General features: G+C 46.3%; 1 protein-coding gene across 2 annotated transcripts in view; it reads right to left on the bottom strand.

Annotated features, from left to right (window-relative positions):
• Window positions 1-14,528, bottom strand: part of KLHL20 (kelch like family member 20) — a 39,479-nt gene that overhangs the window by 23,352 nt on the left and 1,599 nt on the right. For both annotated transcript variants that reach the window (XM_075287969.1, XM_075287968.1), the window contains exon 2: window positions 2,133-2,330. In XM_075287969.1, the coding sequence (XP_075144070.1) occupies window positions 2,133-2,155 (23 nt within the window). In that variant the 5' untranslated portion in view covers window positions 2,156-2,330. The remainder of the gene's footprint in view (window positions 1-2,132; window positions 2,331-14,528) is intronic.

Here is a 14,528-nt window from a genome sequence, read left to right as displayed (position 1 = left end):
CATGGTTTTACTTCCAGAGTCACCGACAAATCAATACATGATCTATTTACACAGCATAAAATAAGCTTCTGAATAGAAAACCGGATCCAAATGTATAATGTGAGAATACAGAAGAGACTAAATGAATGAGGGATCGCTCATTATTGGAGAAAGTATAATAATAATAAAAAAAATTGGCATTATAGAGAGGTGTCCCCCCATTGACGCCTCCACCAGTACTCATCTATGGACGAGTACTAGCAGGAGGGGGGGTAGGCGTTACTCCCCGCTCACACAGTACAGTGCTATAGGCGCTACTGTGAGGAAGGGCATTGCTGACTGACTGTCATGAACGCTCTTCTGACGGTGAAGAGCTACGGTACCTGCACAGATAGCTCAGCGCACTGTCGGCTTTCCAGCAGTATATAAAACCGCATGTGCCCCAAGTGATGAAAAGTCCTCTTTAAATTTATCACAATGACAATATTTCATTTTGCGCAACCTGCTAGTGGTCTAAGGGGAATTGCTACAGCTTAGTGCAAATGTACATATATATCATTATGTACAGCACAAAATATTAAAGACAAACTCCATTCATCCCCTCACAGTTAAAAGGTCATTGTCTGGTTTATACAACCACCCCTCAGTCTGCCCACGCTTTACTATAACAGACTCACTCTGAGTTCCATAAAAAAAAACAAAAAACAAAACAAACAAACCTCGAGTCTTTAATGGCTAACTAATAATGATGGTAGATTACAACGTTTCGAAGCTCTCGGCTTCTTCTTCAGGTATATCTAAAAACAATTTCTGAAGGATACATATTTATGTACAAGAGGAACACATAGGGATAGGATTCTAGGAGGGAGGGTAGAAGAAGGTTATTGGTTATACAACTAAACAATTCATCAATTTGTGAGTGTCTTTATGGCTGTCTCAGTTCAGTGATTCCTGTAGGATGCCATGAACCCATGTGAGAGATTCATCCCTCACTCGAGTGTGTTAAACAAGGTCATAAATTTGTACTCATAAATCAGTCTCTCTTTACTAGATTTAAAATTCCCTCTAAAAACCAAAATTTTCATGTCATTGGTGATATTATGATCTTCATTGCAGAAATGTTTGGACACGTCTCTCCAACATACAGATTTTCAGTGGAACATTTGGTGCATATTGTTAAATACACTACATTAGGTGTGCTGCAGATGAACGTACCTGGGATTTTATATTCTCTGTTAGAATTTGACTAGAATATGACTAACGCTAGGTTCATACTAGTGTTTGGGTTTCTGTCCTTTGAAAAATGAAAACCATATCTGCTTAAAAAGCAGTTACCTGCGAACCCCAAACACTATAATCAGGTCTGTCGCGTTGACACTGAAAACAGCGGAGAGAAAAGTCCTACTTGCAGGACATTTCTCTCTGCCTATTTTAGGACTCGTTCACACAGGGCAATATTGATGCCGAACCCGCCCCCTCACAATAGAGGTCTATGTAGACCGCTAGCTTCCTTTTCTCCGTGAGCGGTATGTTCCAGTTCAAAAAAGAAGCGAGTTGCTTTCTCTTCAGGCGGATTCCGCGGCTGAGTCAGGCCCGGCGTCCGCCTCGCAGCAGTACCCTCCGGACTAGGCCCATTCATTTGGGCCTACTCCAGAGCGGGAAGCCACGACTGTCGGAAGCTGCTACAGTCGTATTTTGGTCCTATTCTGACACGGCTTCCCGCATCAGAATCGGGACCAAAATACGCAGTCCCGTGCCCTGTGTGAACGAGGTCTTAAGCGGAATGGGGGATGGAGTCCCGGTTAGGTTCGGGTGATGAGAAGCAGGTCAGATGGGGTTATTCTAGGCACGAACACTTACACCCTGATTTGCCATCAAAACAATAGCACCTGAACACCTTCCTACCATCATCTCCTGCCTTCTTCCTAGCAGACAGGACCTCCTTGTAAGACGGGTCCTTTGTACAAGTAGGTCACTCAGCTCATATTTATTGCATCTGTTTTTGTGCAATATGTATAGTACAATGCCCTGGAATTAAAGGTACTCTAAATAAAATATATGTCAAGGCTATATACCTATACAGGCACTGCTGTAGCACCCCTTGGGTGGGGGGTGATCATATGGTAAAGGCATATTCCCCCTCCGGTACTCACCTACGCATTGGCTTTCTGTCCATGCACAGTGAAGAGAATTCTTCACACCAAGTATAAATACAGCAACGGGGAAGATAGACGCATGGAGTCCCTGCGAATCTTATGTGGTGTTGTAGCCAGGGTGCTCTTGCTTGCAGTACTAGGTCGTTTCCAGCTTATAGCATTTCGGGTTGGCAGGACTGGTGACCCTTGCTGCATCTACAAAAGACAATACATTGTAGTAAGAAAGTGTGGACGGTCCAGTGTTAATCATAAGACATAAAGAACATTGTGAACCGCTAATAGTCACATTTTCCATCTGACAGAATTACGCAGTGAAATAGATGTTATTAAGACGACCAGCAGAATATAATGAGAAATCCATAGGTCCCAGAGATCTGGCTGAATTGTGCAATGTCATAGGCAATTTAAAGACCTGGATTAAATCCCAGAACATAGAGACGAGGCATCCGTCAGAGCGGCCTCTCTACATCGGCTTTCAATTATACTTCACATTCCTCTGCAGAGTGTTTCTCCACTCACAATCCGGAAAGAATAGCTTTGAAGAAGATCCATAATAAATGTGAGGAAGCACTAGGGTGCCAGAAACGTTCCCCCGTATTCACACAGTACATTTATAACCAGATACACTACAATATCAGACCAGTCTTATAGTGCATAGCCCCCTGTGAATGTCATTACGTAATTATCTTAAGACATAGCCTGTGTCACAATCCACAGCTGCATTCATGAATGTGCAAGCTTCAGAGCTGAATTCTACCAAAATCTTGGTTGATTCTAAGTCCGCACAACGTTTTACTTATTTCCTAGGAGTAGCAGACACAAGGCATTATAATGTAGAAAAAAAACAGCACTTATAATGATGGCGACCTGTCTGAAAGAAGTGAGTCTAGAGTTTTCAATGACATCCAGCAGAGTTGTGAATGCAGCTCTGCAGCATAATAAAGCATGGAAGATGAATAAAACGTACGTACGTGTAGCCATGTACTGGCAAGGAATAAACTCACCATATATACCTGATAAATGGTGCTTGTCTGGCCAATTGCTGCATCATGCACACTTAAGTGGACATATAGGGGGGAATTTATTAGGATAGCGTTTCCTAGGCCAATCTTATTGCATTTCCCGACGGGTGCAGGATAAAGGCTCCAGGCTCTTAGGAATCCTTAGGTGCAGCTGATCTCGAATCTGTGCCAGTCAGGAACTGGTGAAGATTTGTGGTATAATTCAGATTTCTATAGATAATCTGCTGGACATGGGTGCCCCTGCCCCAGGCTGCCTAAATTCCAATGACTGATAAAAACAGTGGTAAGTGGGGTGCAGGAGGTAAGATGTTCCATAGTGCGCCGAAACTTTACCATGTTTAGGTGCACTTTTGACCACTTTCTTGGTACATCCCAGACTGTAAATCTTGGGCTCTGTATATTAGTCATGCAATGCAACTTCTATCGATTCATGTCACCATTAGGTCAAATTTCACAAAAAATGCAGCCAGCCCCTAGGCTAGGGTTACATACTGACCCTGGTCATAGAAGATGAAGAATGTAAAGTCCCACTGTGATTATTACCTGTAACATACAAGGTAATATCACTGCCATGCAGTAGTCACAAAATATCCAAACCTACTAGATTTTTGTTCCCAAGTTATAAGTTGCCGGCACAGACCTCAATGCAAGATGCAAATGGCTGCAACTCACTTGCAACATGCCTGCAAATTTTTTTTAAGTGGGTTTTGGTTGACAGATGAGCCCGTTGTTACTTCCCCTACAGCTGTATCAGACAGTCTGATAGGGATCATATGTTTGGGCTAAAAAGAGTATTGCCCAGGTATGGTTACTAGAGATGAGCGAGTATATTCGATCAATACCTCCGCCGCATAGTTCTTGGTGTAAAAAAGCGCCAGGGAAGGTGGTGGTGGGGGCAGTAAAAATCCAATGTCCCTCCCACCTTCCCCGGCACTTTTTTACACCAAGAACTATGCGGCGGAGCTATTAGATCGAATATACTCGCTCATCTCTAATGGTTACCTTTTGACTTTATGCAGGGTGGTTATAAGGCAGATCTGCCCTTTAAGCAACTGTTGGGACAGATCCTTAAAAAAACGTAGGGGATCTACCCCAAGAGAAAATAAGCTTTTAGATTATCACTGTTGGAGCGCTACACTTTATGGTTTATTTTTCCAATTTTAACGGATATTTCTATTAAAAGTCACATTTTAGGCTATTATATTTTCAGTGAATAGTTACTAATAGAGATGAGCGAACACTAAAATGTTCGAGGTTCGAAATTCGATTCGAACAGCCGCTCAATGTTCGTGTGTTCGAACGGGTTTCGAACCCCATTATAGTCTATGGGGAACAGATACTCGTTAAGGGGGAAACCCAAATCCGTGTCTGGAGGGTCACCAAGTCCACTATGACACCCCAGGAAATGATGCCAACACCTCTGGAATGACACTGGGACAGCAGGGGAAGCATGCCTGGGGGCATCTAACACACCAAAGACCCTCTATTACCCCAACATCACTGCCTAACAACTACACACTTTCCACATTCAAAAAAACCTCTATCAAAGTGGGAAAATACCTGGAAACCTTCTTTACTCCCCAAATGGATGGACACAAACCCCAATTTAAGCTCAACAAACAGTAACAACCACCCCTTTAAATCACGTTCCCCATGACAACCACAAATGGAATAGGCAATGGGAATTCCAAAAGCCCTCACCCTTAACTGTCATTTTGAGTGTGTGTGTGTGTGTGTGTGTGTGTGTGTGTGTGTGTGTGTGTGTGTGTGTGTGTGTGTGTGTGTGTGATGTGGTAAGACCTTCCAAAATTCACTTTTCTAGCCCTTAACATGAGCCCTTCCAAACAAAGTTACATGACCTTAAGCTGAGCTACCAGCAGAGATTGAGGCCCTTGGCATGAGTAGAGCCTTGCACCAGCAGTGTTTTTGGCACTTAGGGTGAGTTGAGCCTTGTACCAGCGTGTGTCCCTTAACATCAGGCGGGCCCTAAGTTCTGCGCTTTGCACAAAAGTTCCACATTAACTAGGCTGAATGGTACAAAGATTAGTAGGCCCGAGAACCAGGAACAGGTCTTGCAATGGCTGTCGGATAACGCTTAAAGCACATTGTCCACCAGCCAGGCAGCCTCTACCTCCTCTTACCCAACAGTCTTGTCCTCCTTCCACCCAAAATTCCCAATCTTCCCAGAACAATAACCCCAACTGTCCCTGCTCCCCAGAGCTGTTCTCCCTTCCTTTGACTGTACCGCAACCTGCCCCTCCATTTCGCGATTCCACGGACCTAACAGACAAGTATCTGTGTCCAGATGCTCAAACACTAGAGTCTCCTCCATCTCCGGTCGATTTGGTGGCGGATGACCAGCAACCCACCCTCATCGACGACGATGAGACGCAGTTGCTGTCAGGGCAGCCAGTTGACATGCGCATTGTGCAGGAGGAGGAGGCGAGACAGGAGTTGGAAGAGGAGGTGGTGGACGACGAGGACACCGACCCCACCTGGACAAGGCAGATGTCAAGCTGGGAAAGTAGTGTGGATGTTGAGGCAGGTGCAGCACCAAAAAGGGTAGCTAGAGGCAGAGACATGTCCAGAGGCAGAGGTCAGCTGCTTTGCCGAAGCCAGGCCAGACCCGGAATGTCCGAAGATGTTCCCTTTTGTACCCAGCCCAGAAAAACTCCCCCATCGAGGGCACGTTTCTTGAAGGTGTAGAGTTTTTTCAAGGAATGCGCCGAGGACAGATATAGTGTCGTCTACACAATTTGCCTCTCGAAATCGAGTAGGGGCCCTGAGAAGAGCAACCTGTCCACCACTTCAATGCACCGTCATTTGGAATCCAAGCAATGGAATCAGTGGCAGGCAGCAACGGCAGGACAAACGTCGCCCGCCATTCATGCCACTGCCTCTGCTCACAGTGCTGGCGATGCACTCCAGAGGACGAGCCAGGACATCACTTCATCTGCCTCCGCCACTTTGTTGACTTCTCCCTCATCCTCCCCTGTTTCTGTCTTATCTCCTTCTCCTGCACCATCAAAGGCACCATCAGGCGCTTCTTTACAACAACCCACCATCTCTCAGACATTGGAGCGCCGGCAGAAATACACCGCTAACCACCCACCCACGCAAGCCTAGAACGCCAACATCGCTAAACTGCTGGCCCAGGAGAGGTTGGCGTTCCGGCTTGTTGAAACTCCCGCCTTCCCGGACCTGATGGCAACTGTGGCACCTCACTATGCCGTCCCTAGCCGTCTCAACTTCTCCCGGTGTGGCGTCCCTGCCTTGCACCAGCACGTGTCACTCAACATCAGGTGGGCCCTTAGTTCCGCGCTTTGCTGCAAGGTCCACTTGACCACCGACACTTGGACAAGCGCCTGTGGTCAGGGATGCTGCAGTGCTTATCTTTAATGACAGGCAGGGTGAATGTGGTGGAGTCTGGTCCCCGGGTGCAAACTGGGGTGGCCTATCTCCTCTCCCAGGCCAAAATTCATGGCAGGAGTAGACTGAAACCATACGACGCTGCAACCTCCACCACAGCTACTAGCGGCAAACGCTAAAACACTGGTGTGGGGAGACGTCAGCAGGCGGTGCTGAAGCTCATCAGCTTGGGGGACAGACAGCACAGTGCCTCCGAGGTCAGGGATGCCATCCTGGCTGAGATGGCATTTTTTTTTCCCTGCTACACCTGGGGCCTGGCATTTTTACGCCTGTGATAATGGCTGGAACCTGGTAGCGGCTCTGGAGCTTGCCAGCCTCCAACACGTTCCATGTTTGGCCCACGTCTAACCTAGTGGTGCAAAGTTTTTTAAAAACATACCCAAATGTACCGAAGCTACTGTTGAAAATGCGGCGCTTGTGCGCCCACTTTTGCAAGTGCACAGGAGTCGCTGCTAGCCTAAAAACACTCTAGCAAGGCCTACATCTGTCCAAACACAGGCTGTTGTCCGTCATTCACACACGCTGAAACCCTACAATACCATATCTTGAGCAGGGTGTGTGAGCTGCACAGACCTTTGATGGAGTTCCATCTACAAAACCCAAGGGTTCCTCAAAGTCAGCTCCCAAAGTTTCTGCACCATGAGTTTCCAGGGGTGGCAGAGTTATGGCTAGGGGCAGAGGCATGGATAGGGATGATGTCTAGGGGCAAAAGCAGTGTGGATGTGGAGGCAAGCTAAGCAGGAAAAACTGGGGGTACAAGCTAAGGCATGGACTGGGGTGATGTCTAGGGGCAAAAGCAGTGTGGATGTGGAGGCAAGCTAAGCAGGAAAAACTGGGGGTACAAGCTAAGGCATGGACTGGGGTGATGTCTAGGGGCAAAAGCAGTGTGGATGTGGAGGCAAGCTAAGCATGAAAAACTGGGGGTACAAGCAGCCGGTGGCATCATCACTGACAAGCACAGCTGTCTGTCAGCTGACAGGCTGACTTTCACCAAAATGAACAGACAATGGATAGACTCATCATATACATGTCAGTTACATGACAAATTTAGTGCAATTTGCAAGTCCAAGATGGTTTGGAGATCTGCGGAGAGGAATCTCACCACCTCTTGCGGGGCTCAGTGGGTGAGAGCAAGCGCAGGATAATCGTCGTTTGGCCTGGCGGCCATTGCCTCTCCCACTGTTGACAGGGCTGGCGCTGCAGTCCAGACCAGCAGCCAGGACACCTCCACATCTGCCTCTGACACTTTGGGGAGTTCACCCTTATCCTCACCTTTTCCTGCCATTTCTCCTTTTGCCCGCGCCATCATGCGCCTCTTCCCAGCAACTCCCCATCTCCCAAGCCTTTCATTTCATGCTAAAGTACAGCGCAACCCACCCACATGCCCAAGGCTTCAATGGCCTCATCTCAAGAAATCTGGCCCAGGAGATGTTGGAATCCCGGCTGGGGGACACTCTGCCCTTTTTGGGCAGAGTGTCTACTGCGCCACCGCACTGTGCCGTCCACACCAGCACTTTCCCCCAAACATGAGGCGGTCCCTAAATTCAGCGCTTAGCCCTAAAGTTCCATGTGACCAGTTACGAATGGACAAGTGCATGCGGACAGGGACGCTACCTTTCAATTTGGGCACAGTGGTTGAATGTAGTTGAGGCGTGGACCGGGTCGCAAAATGTGGTGGCCTGACTTGTCTCCCCACACAACATTCCTGGGAGGAGGGCTGAAACACCACCCTCCTCCGCTGTTAAATTGACCCCAGCTACGAGCTGGAAACGCTGCAACACTGGTGTGGGGAGACGTCAGCGGGCCGTGCTGAAGCTCATCAGCTTGGGGGCCAGACAGCACACTGCCGACAAAGTGAGTCATGCCATCCTCGATGAGACGGCAATGTGGTTTTTGCCACTGCACCTGGGCCCAGGCATGTTGTCATGTGTGATAATGGCCGTAACCTGGGATTGGCTCTGTAGCTTGGCAGCCTGCAACATATTCCATGCCTGGGCCACGTTTTTAACTCATTGCTGCTAATCTTTTGAAAAAGGTACCCCAATGTTCCTGAGCTACTGGTGAAAGTGTGGCGCTTGTGCGGATAGTTTTTAAAGTCTATAGTTGACACATGGACAAGCGCCTGTGGTCAGGGCTGCAGTGCTTATCTTTAATGACAGGCAGGGTGAATGTGGTGGAGTCTGGTCCCCGGGTGCAAACTGGGGTGGCCTATCTCCTCTCCCAGGCCAAAATTCATGGCAGGAGTAGACTGAAACCCTACGATGCTGCAACCTCCACCCCAGCTACTAGCGGCAAACACTGTAACACTGGCATGGGGAGATGTCAGTAGGCCGTGCTGAAACTGATCAGCTTGGGGGACAGACAGCACAGTGCCTCCGAGGTCAGGGATGCCATCCTGGCTGAGATGGCATTTTTTTTTCCCTGCTACACCTGGGGCCTGGCATTTTTGCGCCTGTGATAATGGCTGGAACCTGGTAGCAGATCTGGAGCTTGCCAGACTCAAACACGGTCCACGCATGGCCCACGTTTTCCAACTTGTTGGTGCCATGTTTCTTTGAAACCTACACCATTGTGCCTGATATACAGGTCAAAGTGGGGCCATTTTCGTAAGTGAGAACTAGCCTCTGCTAGGCAGAAAACATTCAGAGCACACTCCTCTCATCTTCGCACCGTTGGCTGGCGGAGGAAGACGAGGGGGTTGGAGTGGCATCTGATGTCCCTATCCCACACGAGGCTAGAGGGTGCACTTCAGTGCATCCCATTGCTTCACCACAAATGGTGTGAAGGGGAGTGGAAAATGGAGGAAATGGAGAGTGACCCTTACAGTTGGGGCCAGCAAAGGCATGCCAAGTAACACACTGGCACACATGGCTGACTTCATCTTGGGTTGCTTTTCAACACATATTTCACATCATGAAGAACAAATAATACTGGATTTTTACAAGCCTCGAACCCCGGTCTAGGTCTAATGTCTGTTCCTTTCTTATATTAGGGGAGAGGGAAAAAAAATTACTTCAGTGATACGTTTAGCGTACATAGACTGACTATTAATGTGTATCCCACTTAGTGTTGTTAGGGTTACACACCGTCACAACCTGGCTAAAGCTTCTAAAGCTGTTAATAAAGTCAACATAACTTTACGGTATCCAAAAAGACAGCTGGTACCGACAGAGAGCAAGACAAATGTCAACCAAAGCTGTGAGCTCTGAACACCCACAGTGACTTTGGCGTCATCATCATTATAAGGGAGCGGGTGGTAATAAATAACTTGGCAGTGCCTAAAACCCAAAAAGCTTATACAACTATATTTACATTAAGATACACAAATGACACTTTTCAGTAGCATGTCATGAGACAAGCTGATAAGCTCTTCCTTTGTGCAGTGCTATTTGAAAGTTAAACGCTGCCTTTATTTTAATTCTGGAGAAGGTGCAGACATTAGATTTAGAACATGTTGTCTTCATTGTCCAAATCCTCTATATAGGTAACGTGTTTTTCGGGCCGAGCTGTCTGGGAACGAGCTGGTGTAGCACTGACAACCTGGGTGAATATGGCAAGAGCCTGAGATGTAGGGTGAATGAATCCCCAAATTATTTGTGGAATTCCCAGTGAGACAATGGCACTATCTACCAGTAGCAAAAATTGTGAGTGCACGTAACCCCAATATATTCTTTGAATTACCAGTCAGAAACTGGCACTATATGGCAGTAGCAAGAAATGAGGGTATTTGTAACCCCAATATATTCTTTGAATTCCCAGTCAGACAATGGCACTGTATAGCAGTAGCAAAAATTGTGGGTGCACGTAACCCCCATATATTCTTTGAATTACCAGTCAGAAACTGGCACTATATAGCAGTAGCAAAAATTGTGGGTGCACATAACCCCAATATAATCTTTGAATTCCCAGTGAGACAATGGCACTGTATAGCAGTAGCAAAAATTGTGGGTGCACGTAACCCCCATATATTCTTTGAATTCCCAGTCAGACAATGGCACTGTATACCAGTAGTAAAAATTGTGGGTGCACATAACCCCAATGTATTCTTTGAATTCCCAGTGAGACAATGGCACTGTATAGCAGTAGCAAGAAATGAGGGTATTTGTAACCCCAATATATTCTTTGAATTCCCAGTCAGACAATGGCACTATATACCAGTAGCAAAAATTGTGGGTGCACGTAACCCCAATATATTCTTTGAATTCCCAGTGAGACAATGGCACTGTATAGCAGTAGCAAAAATTGTGGGTGCACGTAACCCCCATATATTCTTTGAATTCCCAGTCAGACAATGGCACTATATACCAGTAGCAAAAATTGTGGGTGCACGTAACCCCAATATATTCTTTGAATTACCAGTCAGAAACTGGCACTATATAGCAGTAGCAAAAATTGTGGGTGCACGTAACCCCAATATATTCTTTGAATTCCCAGTCAGACAATGGCACTGTATACCAGTAGTAAAAATAGTGGGTGTATATAGCCCCAATTCTATTGCTAGGGGACTTGCAGGGTATTTCTGAGGTGAAGGTGGGGGGGCACACCGTTGGAACGGGGATTTGGGGTGTATATATGGGGTATACGGGAATACACTGTCAGTGTGTTCCATTCAGGATCCTGGGAAAGCTGGGTTGCGGCGATTGAGCCCGTCAGTGCCACGTTACACTGACAAGCTTCTCCCTGGAATTGAAGTTATATGTAAGCCCAATATATTCTTTGAATTCCCAGTGAGACAATGGCACTATATGGCAGTAGCAAAAATAGTGGGTGTATATAGCCCCAATTCTATTGCTAGGGGACTTGCAGGGTATTTCTGGGGTGAAGGTGGGGGGGCACACCGTTGGAACGGGTATCGGGGGTATATATCGGGTATACGGGAATACACTGACAGTGTATTCCATTCAGGATCCTGGGAAAGCTGGGTTGCGGCGATTGAGCCCGTCAGTGCCACGTTACACTGACAAGCTTCTCCCTGGAATTTAGCTCTTACAAGAGCTGTTGGTTGTCTTCTCCTTCCTATCCTAGCCTGTCCCTGCCTACCCAGAATCTAACCCCTAGCTAACTGGACGGAAACCTCCGTCCCCGATGAATTGCAAGCTCAGAATGACGCGAAGCTGGGCGTCGCTGTTCTTTTAAATTAGAGGTCACATGTTTTCGGCAGCCAATGGGTTTTGCCTACTTTTTTCAACGTCACCGGTGTCGTAGTTCCTGTCCCACCTACCCTGCGCTGTTATTGGAGCAAAAAAGGCGCCAGGGAAGGTGGGAGGGGAATCGAGTAATGGCGCACTGTACCACGCGGTGTTCGATTCGAACATGCCGAACAGCCTGATATCCGATCGAACATGAGTTCGATAGAACACTGTTCGCTCATCTCTAGTTACTAATAGAGATGAGGGAGTACTATTCGAATAGCACGCACCCATAGGAATGAATGGAAGCGGCCGGCACGCAGACTTTGCCGGCGGCCAGCCGCTTAACCCCCTGCGTGCCGGCTGTGTCCATTCATTCCTATGGGCGCGTGCTATTCGAAACGGGAGTTTTGAATAGTACTCGCTCATCTTTAGTCACTAAGTATATAGGCCTCATCCTTCACCAGTGAATGACTTTATATTCAACAACATGGAAGAGCAGTATTGAGCAGCAGATAGAAGGTTTTCTGGCAATGTCAGCTCACTGTGCCAAGTCATCTAGATGGGGAAAGCAAAAGATAATACCTAGAAAGAGAAACCCTGATTCAATAGTGAGGGAAATGTAAATTCTACCATTGCCACAATTCTCCGATCACTGGACACAAACATTGTAGAAACCAGTTAAACTGTTTGAGCCAATATGCTTGTTTTAAGGCCCAACGCTGTCCCGTGTTGGGGGTATTCAAGCACAATGGGGCAAATATATGAAAGTGCAACAGAAAGCAACCACAAAGAAAACCAAAAACCAGACATATAACAAATAGATGCAATAGAAAAAAAATAAAAATATGGCTTGCTCGACTCTTTTGTTTTTAAAGGGGCTCTATCAGCAAAATTATGCTGATAGAGCCCCACATAAGGCTATTCAGGCACCGCTAAAGTTATATTAAACTACCCCCCCCCCCCCCCCCCCGTTTTAAAATAAAACCCTAAAAAAGAATATGTTAAGCTTATTTGTCGTGCATGGTGGGCGGGCATTCAGGGTCCAACGTCATCTTCAGCCACGCCTCCTCTTCCAGTGATGTCTTTGGGTCCCGTCTTCCTCCGGCGCTTGCAAACTGCTATTGAAACAAAAAATGCCGCGGGCATGCTGCTACTACTACTACTGCTGTTACTTCGCATGCACCCATTCGACATTTTTTATCAATGGCAGTTTGCGAGCGCCGGAGGAAGACGGGACCGAAAGACATCACTGGAAGAGGAGGCGTGGCTGAAGATGACGTCGGACCCTGAAAGGGGGGGTGGGGGGGGGGGGTAGTTTATATAACTTTAGCGGTGCCTGAATAGCCTTTTTAAAGACTTCACACATATGTGGGGCTCATACCGCATAATTTTGCTGATAGAGCCCCTTTACGCTAGACAGATATATCAATGTCCACTACAAATTTCCAGCACAGAAAAGAAATGCAAATAATATCAGGATAAAACTGGTACAGATTATAGAACTCGTACTTTTACTATGCGCCAGATATATGAAGCTTACAAACGTTAGATCGTGTTTTGCAGCGTCTAAAAATATAAACGTTCTGATATATTTTGCCTAAGTATGTCAATTTATGCTGCGGATTTCAGCACCGCCTTCACCCTGCACGGGGTTAAAATCACTCAGTGGATGTTTTTTTTGCTACGGAAAAATTTGTGAAAAATCACCATGTGCCTATCTGAGGAAACATAATGCAGTGACAGAGATCCACTGATCATTTATAGTAGTGGCAGATTCCCTTGAATTCAATGTAGAACAAAATAGCAAATAGCCAAAAAGTAGCCAATGGGGGCAACACGGTAGCTCAGTGGTTAGCGCTGTAGCTTTGAAGCACTGGAGTCCCGGGTTCTAATCCCTCCAGGAACAACATCTGCAAGGAGTTTGTATGGTCTCTCCGTGTTTGCGTGGATTTCCTCCCATTCTACAAAGACATACTGATGGGAAAAAAATGTACATTGTGATCCCTATATGGGGCTCACAATCTACATAAAAAAAATTTGCTATTTTGCCCAACTTTTTGGGTCGTTTCCATCTAAGTGAAAAACCATGACAAACACCCCTCCCCCCCTCTTAAGTTTTGCACTAGGCAGAACAATCTATAAATTGCATTGGAAATTCTAGGATTTTCCATCAATAAAGTCAACCAAGGAAAAAAAAAAAAAAAAAAAGTAATCTGGATTCCTTAATAGCCAAATAATAGGAACGTAAGAAAAGCAAAAATTAAGGCTCAGTGTAGGCTGCATCTGCGTTGTCTGTCAGCAGTGTGCATTGGGAATGTATACACCGTATATAGTATACCGCAAGGTCTACATTCATTCTGGAGATGTTCCGGAAGTAAAACCCAAACTTACACTTTGAACTACTATAAAAAATAAATAAATGAAAAAAAGGCTGAATATATCGACAGAAACAACATACCGGTAACTTACACTAGGTCCACACGAGCATTTGAGTCTCCATGGGAGACTTTGTCCTACATTCTGCTTACAAATTGGCCTCATTATGGTCTATGGGGTCTACAGGTTACCATTTTTGAAACGGATAGGATTTCCGTTTTTCCGGTCCCCAAAAGGACCAGAACTTGAACGCTAGTGTGAACCTAGTGATATTGAAATAACCAAGATCTATATTTTACTCTGAAATCCTGGGGCACTTCTGAGAAAAAGACTTAGCACAAGGACAGCTGGCAACTCTCCAGTTTCTCCCCATTCGCATACAAGGAGACCAATCCATCAGGCAATTGGGTCGCAGTGTTTCAGAATTGAGGCAA

This window comes from Leptodactylus fuscus, chromosome 9, assembly GCF_031893055.1.
Source record: "Leptodactylus fuscus isolate aLepFus1 chromosome 9, aLepFus1.hap2, whole genome shotgun sequence".
NCBI lineage: Eukaryota > Metazoa > Chordata > Amphibia > Anura > Leptodactylidae > Leptodactylus > Leptodactylus fuscus.
Note: the sequence above shows the minus strand (reverse complement) of the source record. Positions and strands in the feature narration are given on the sequence as shown.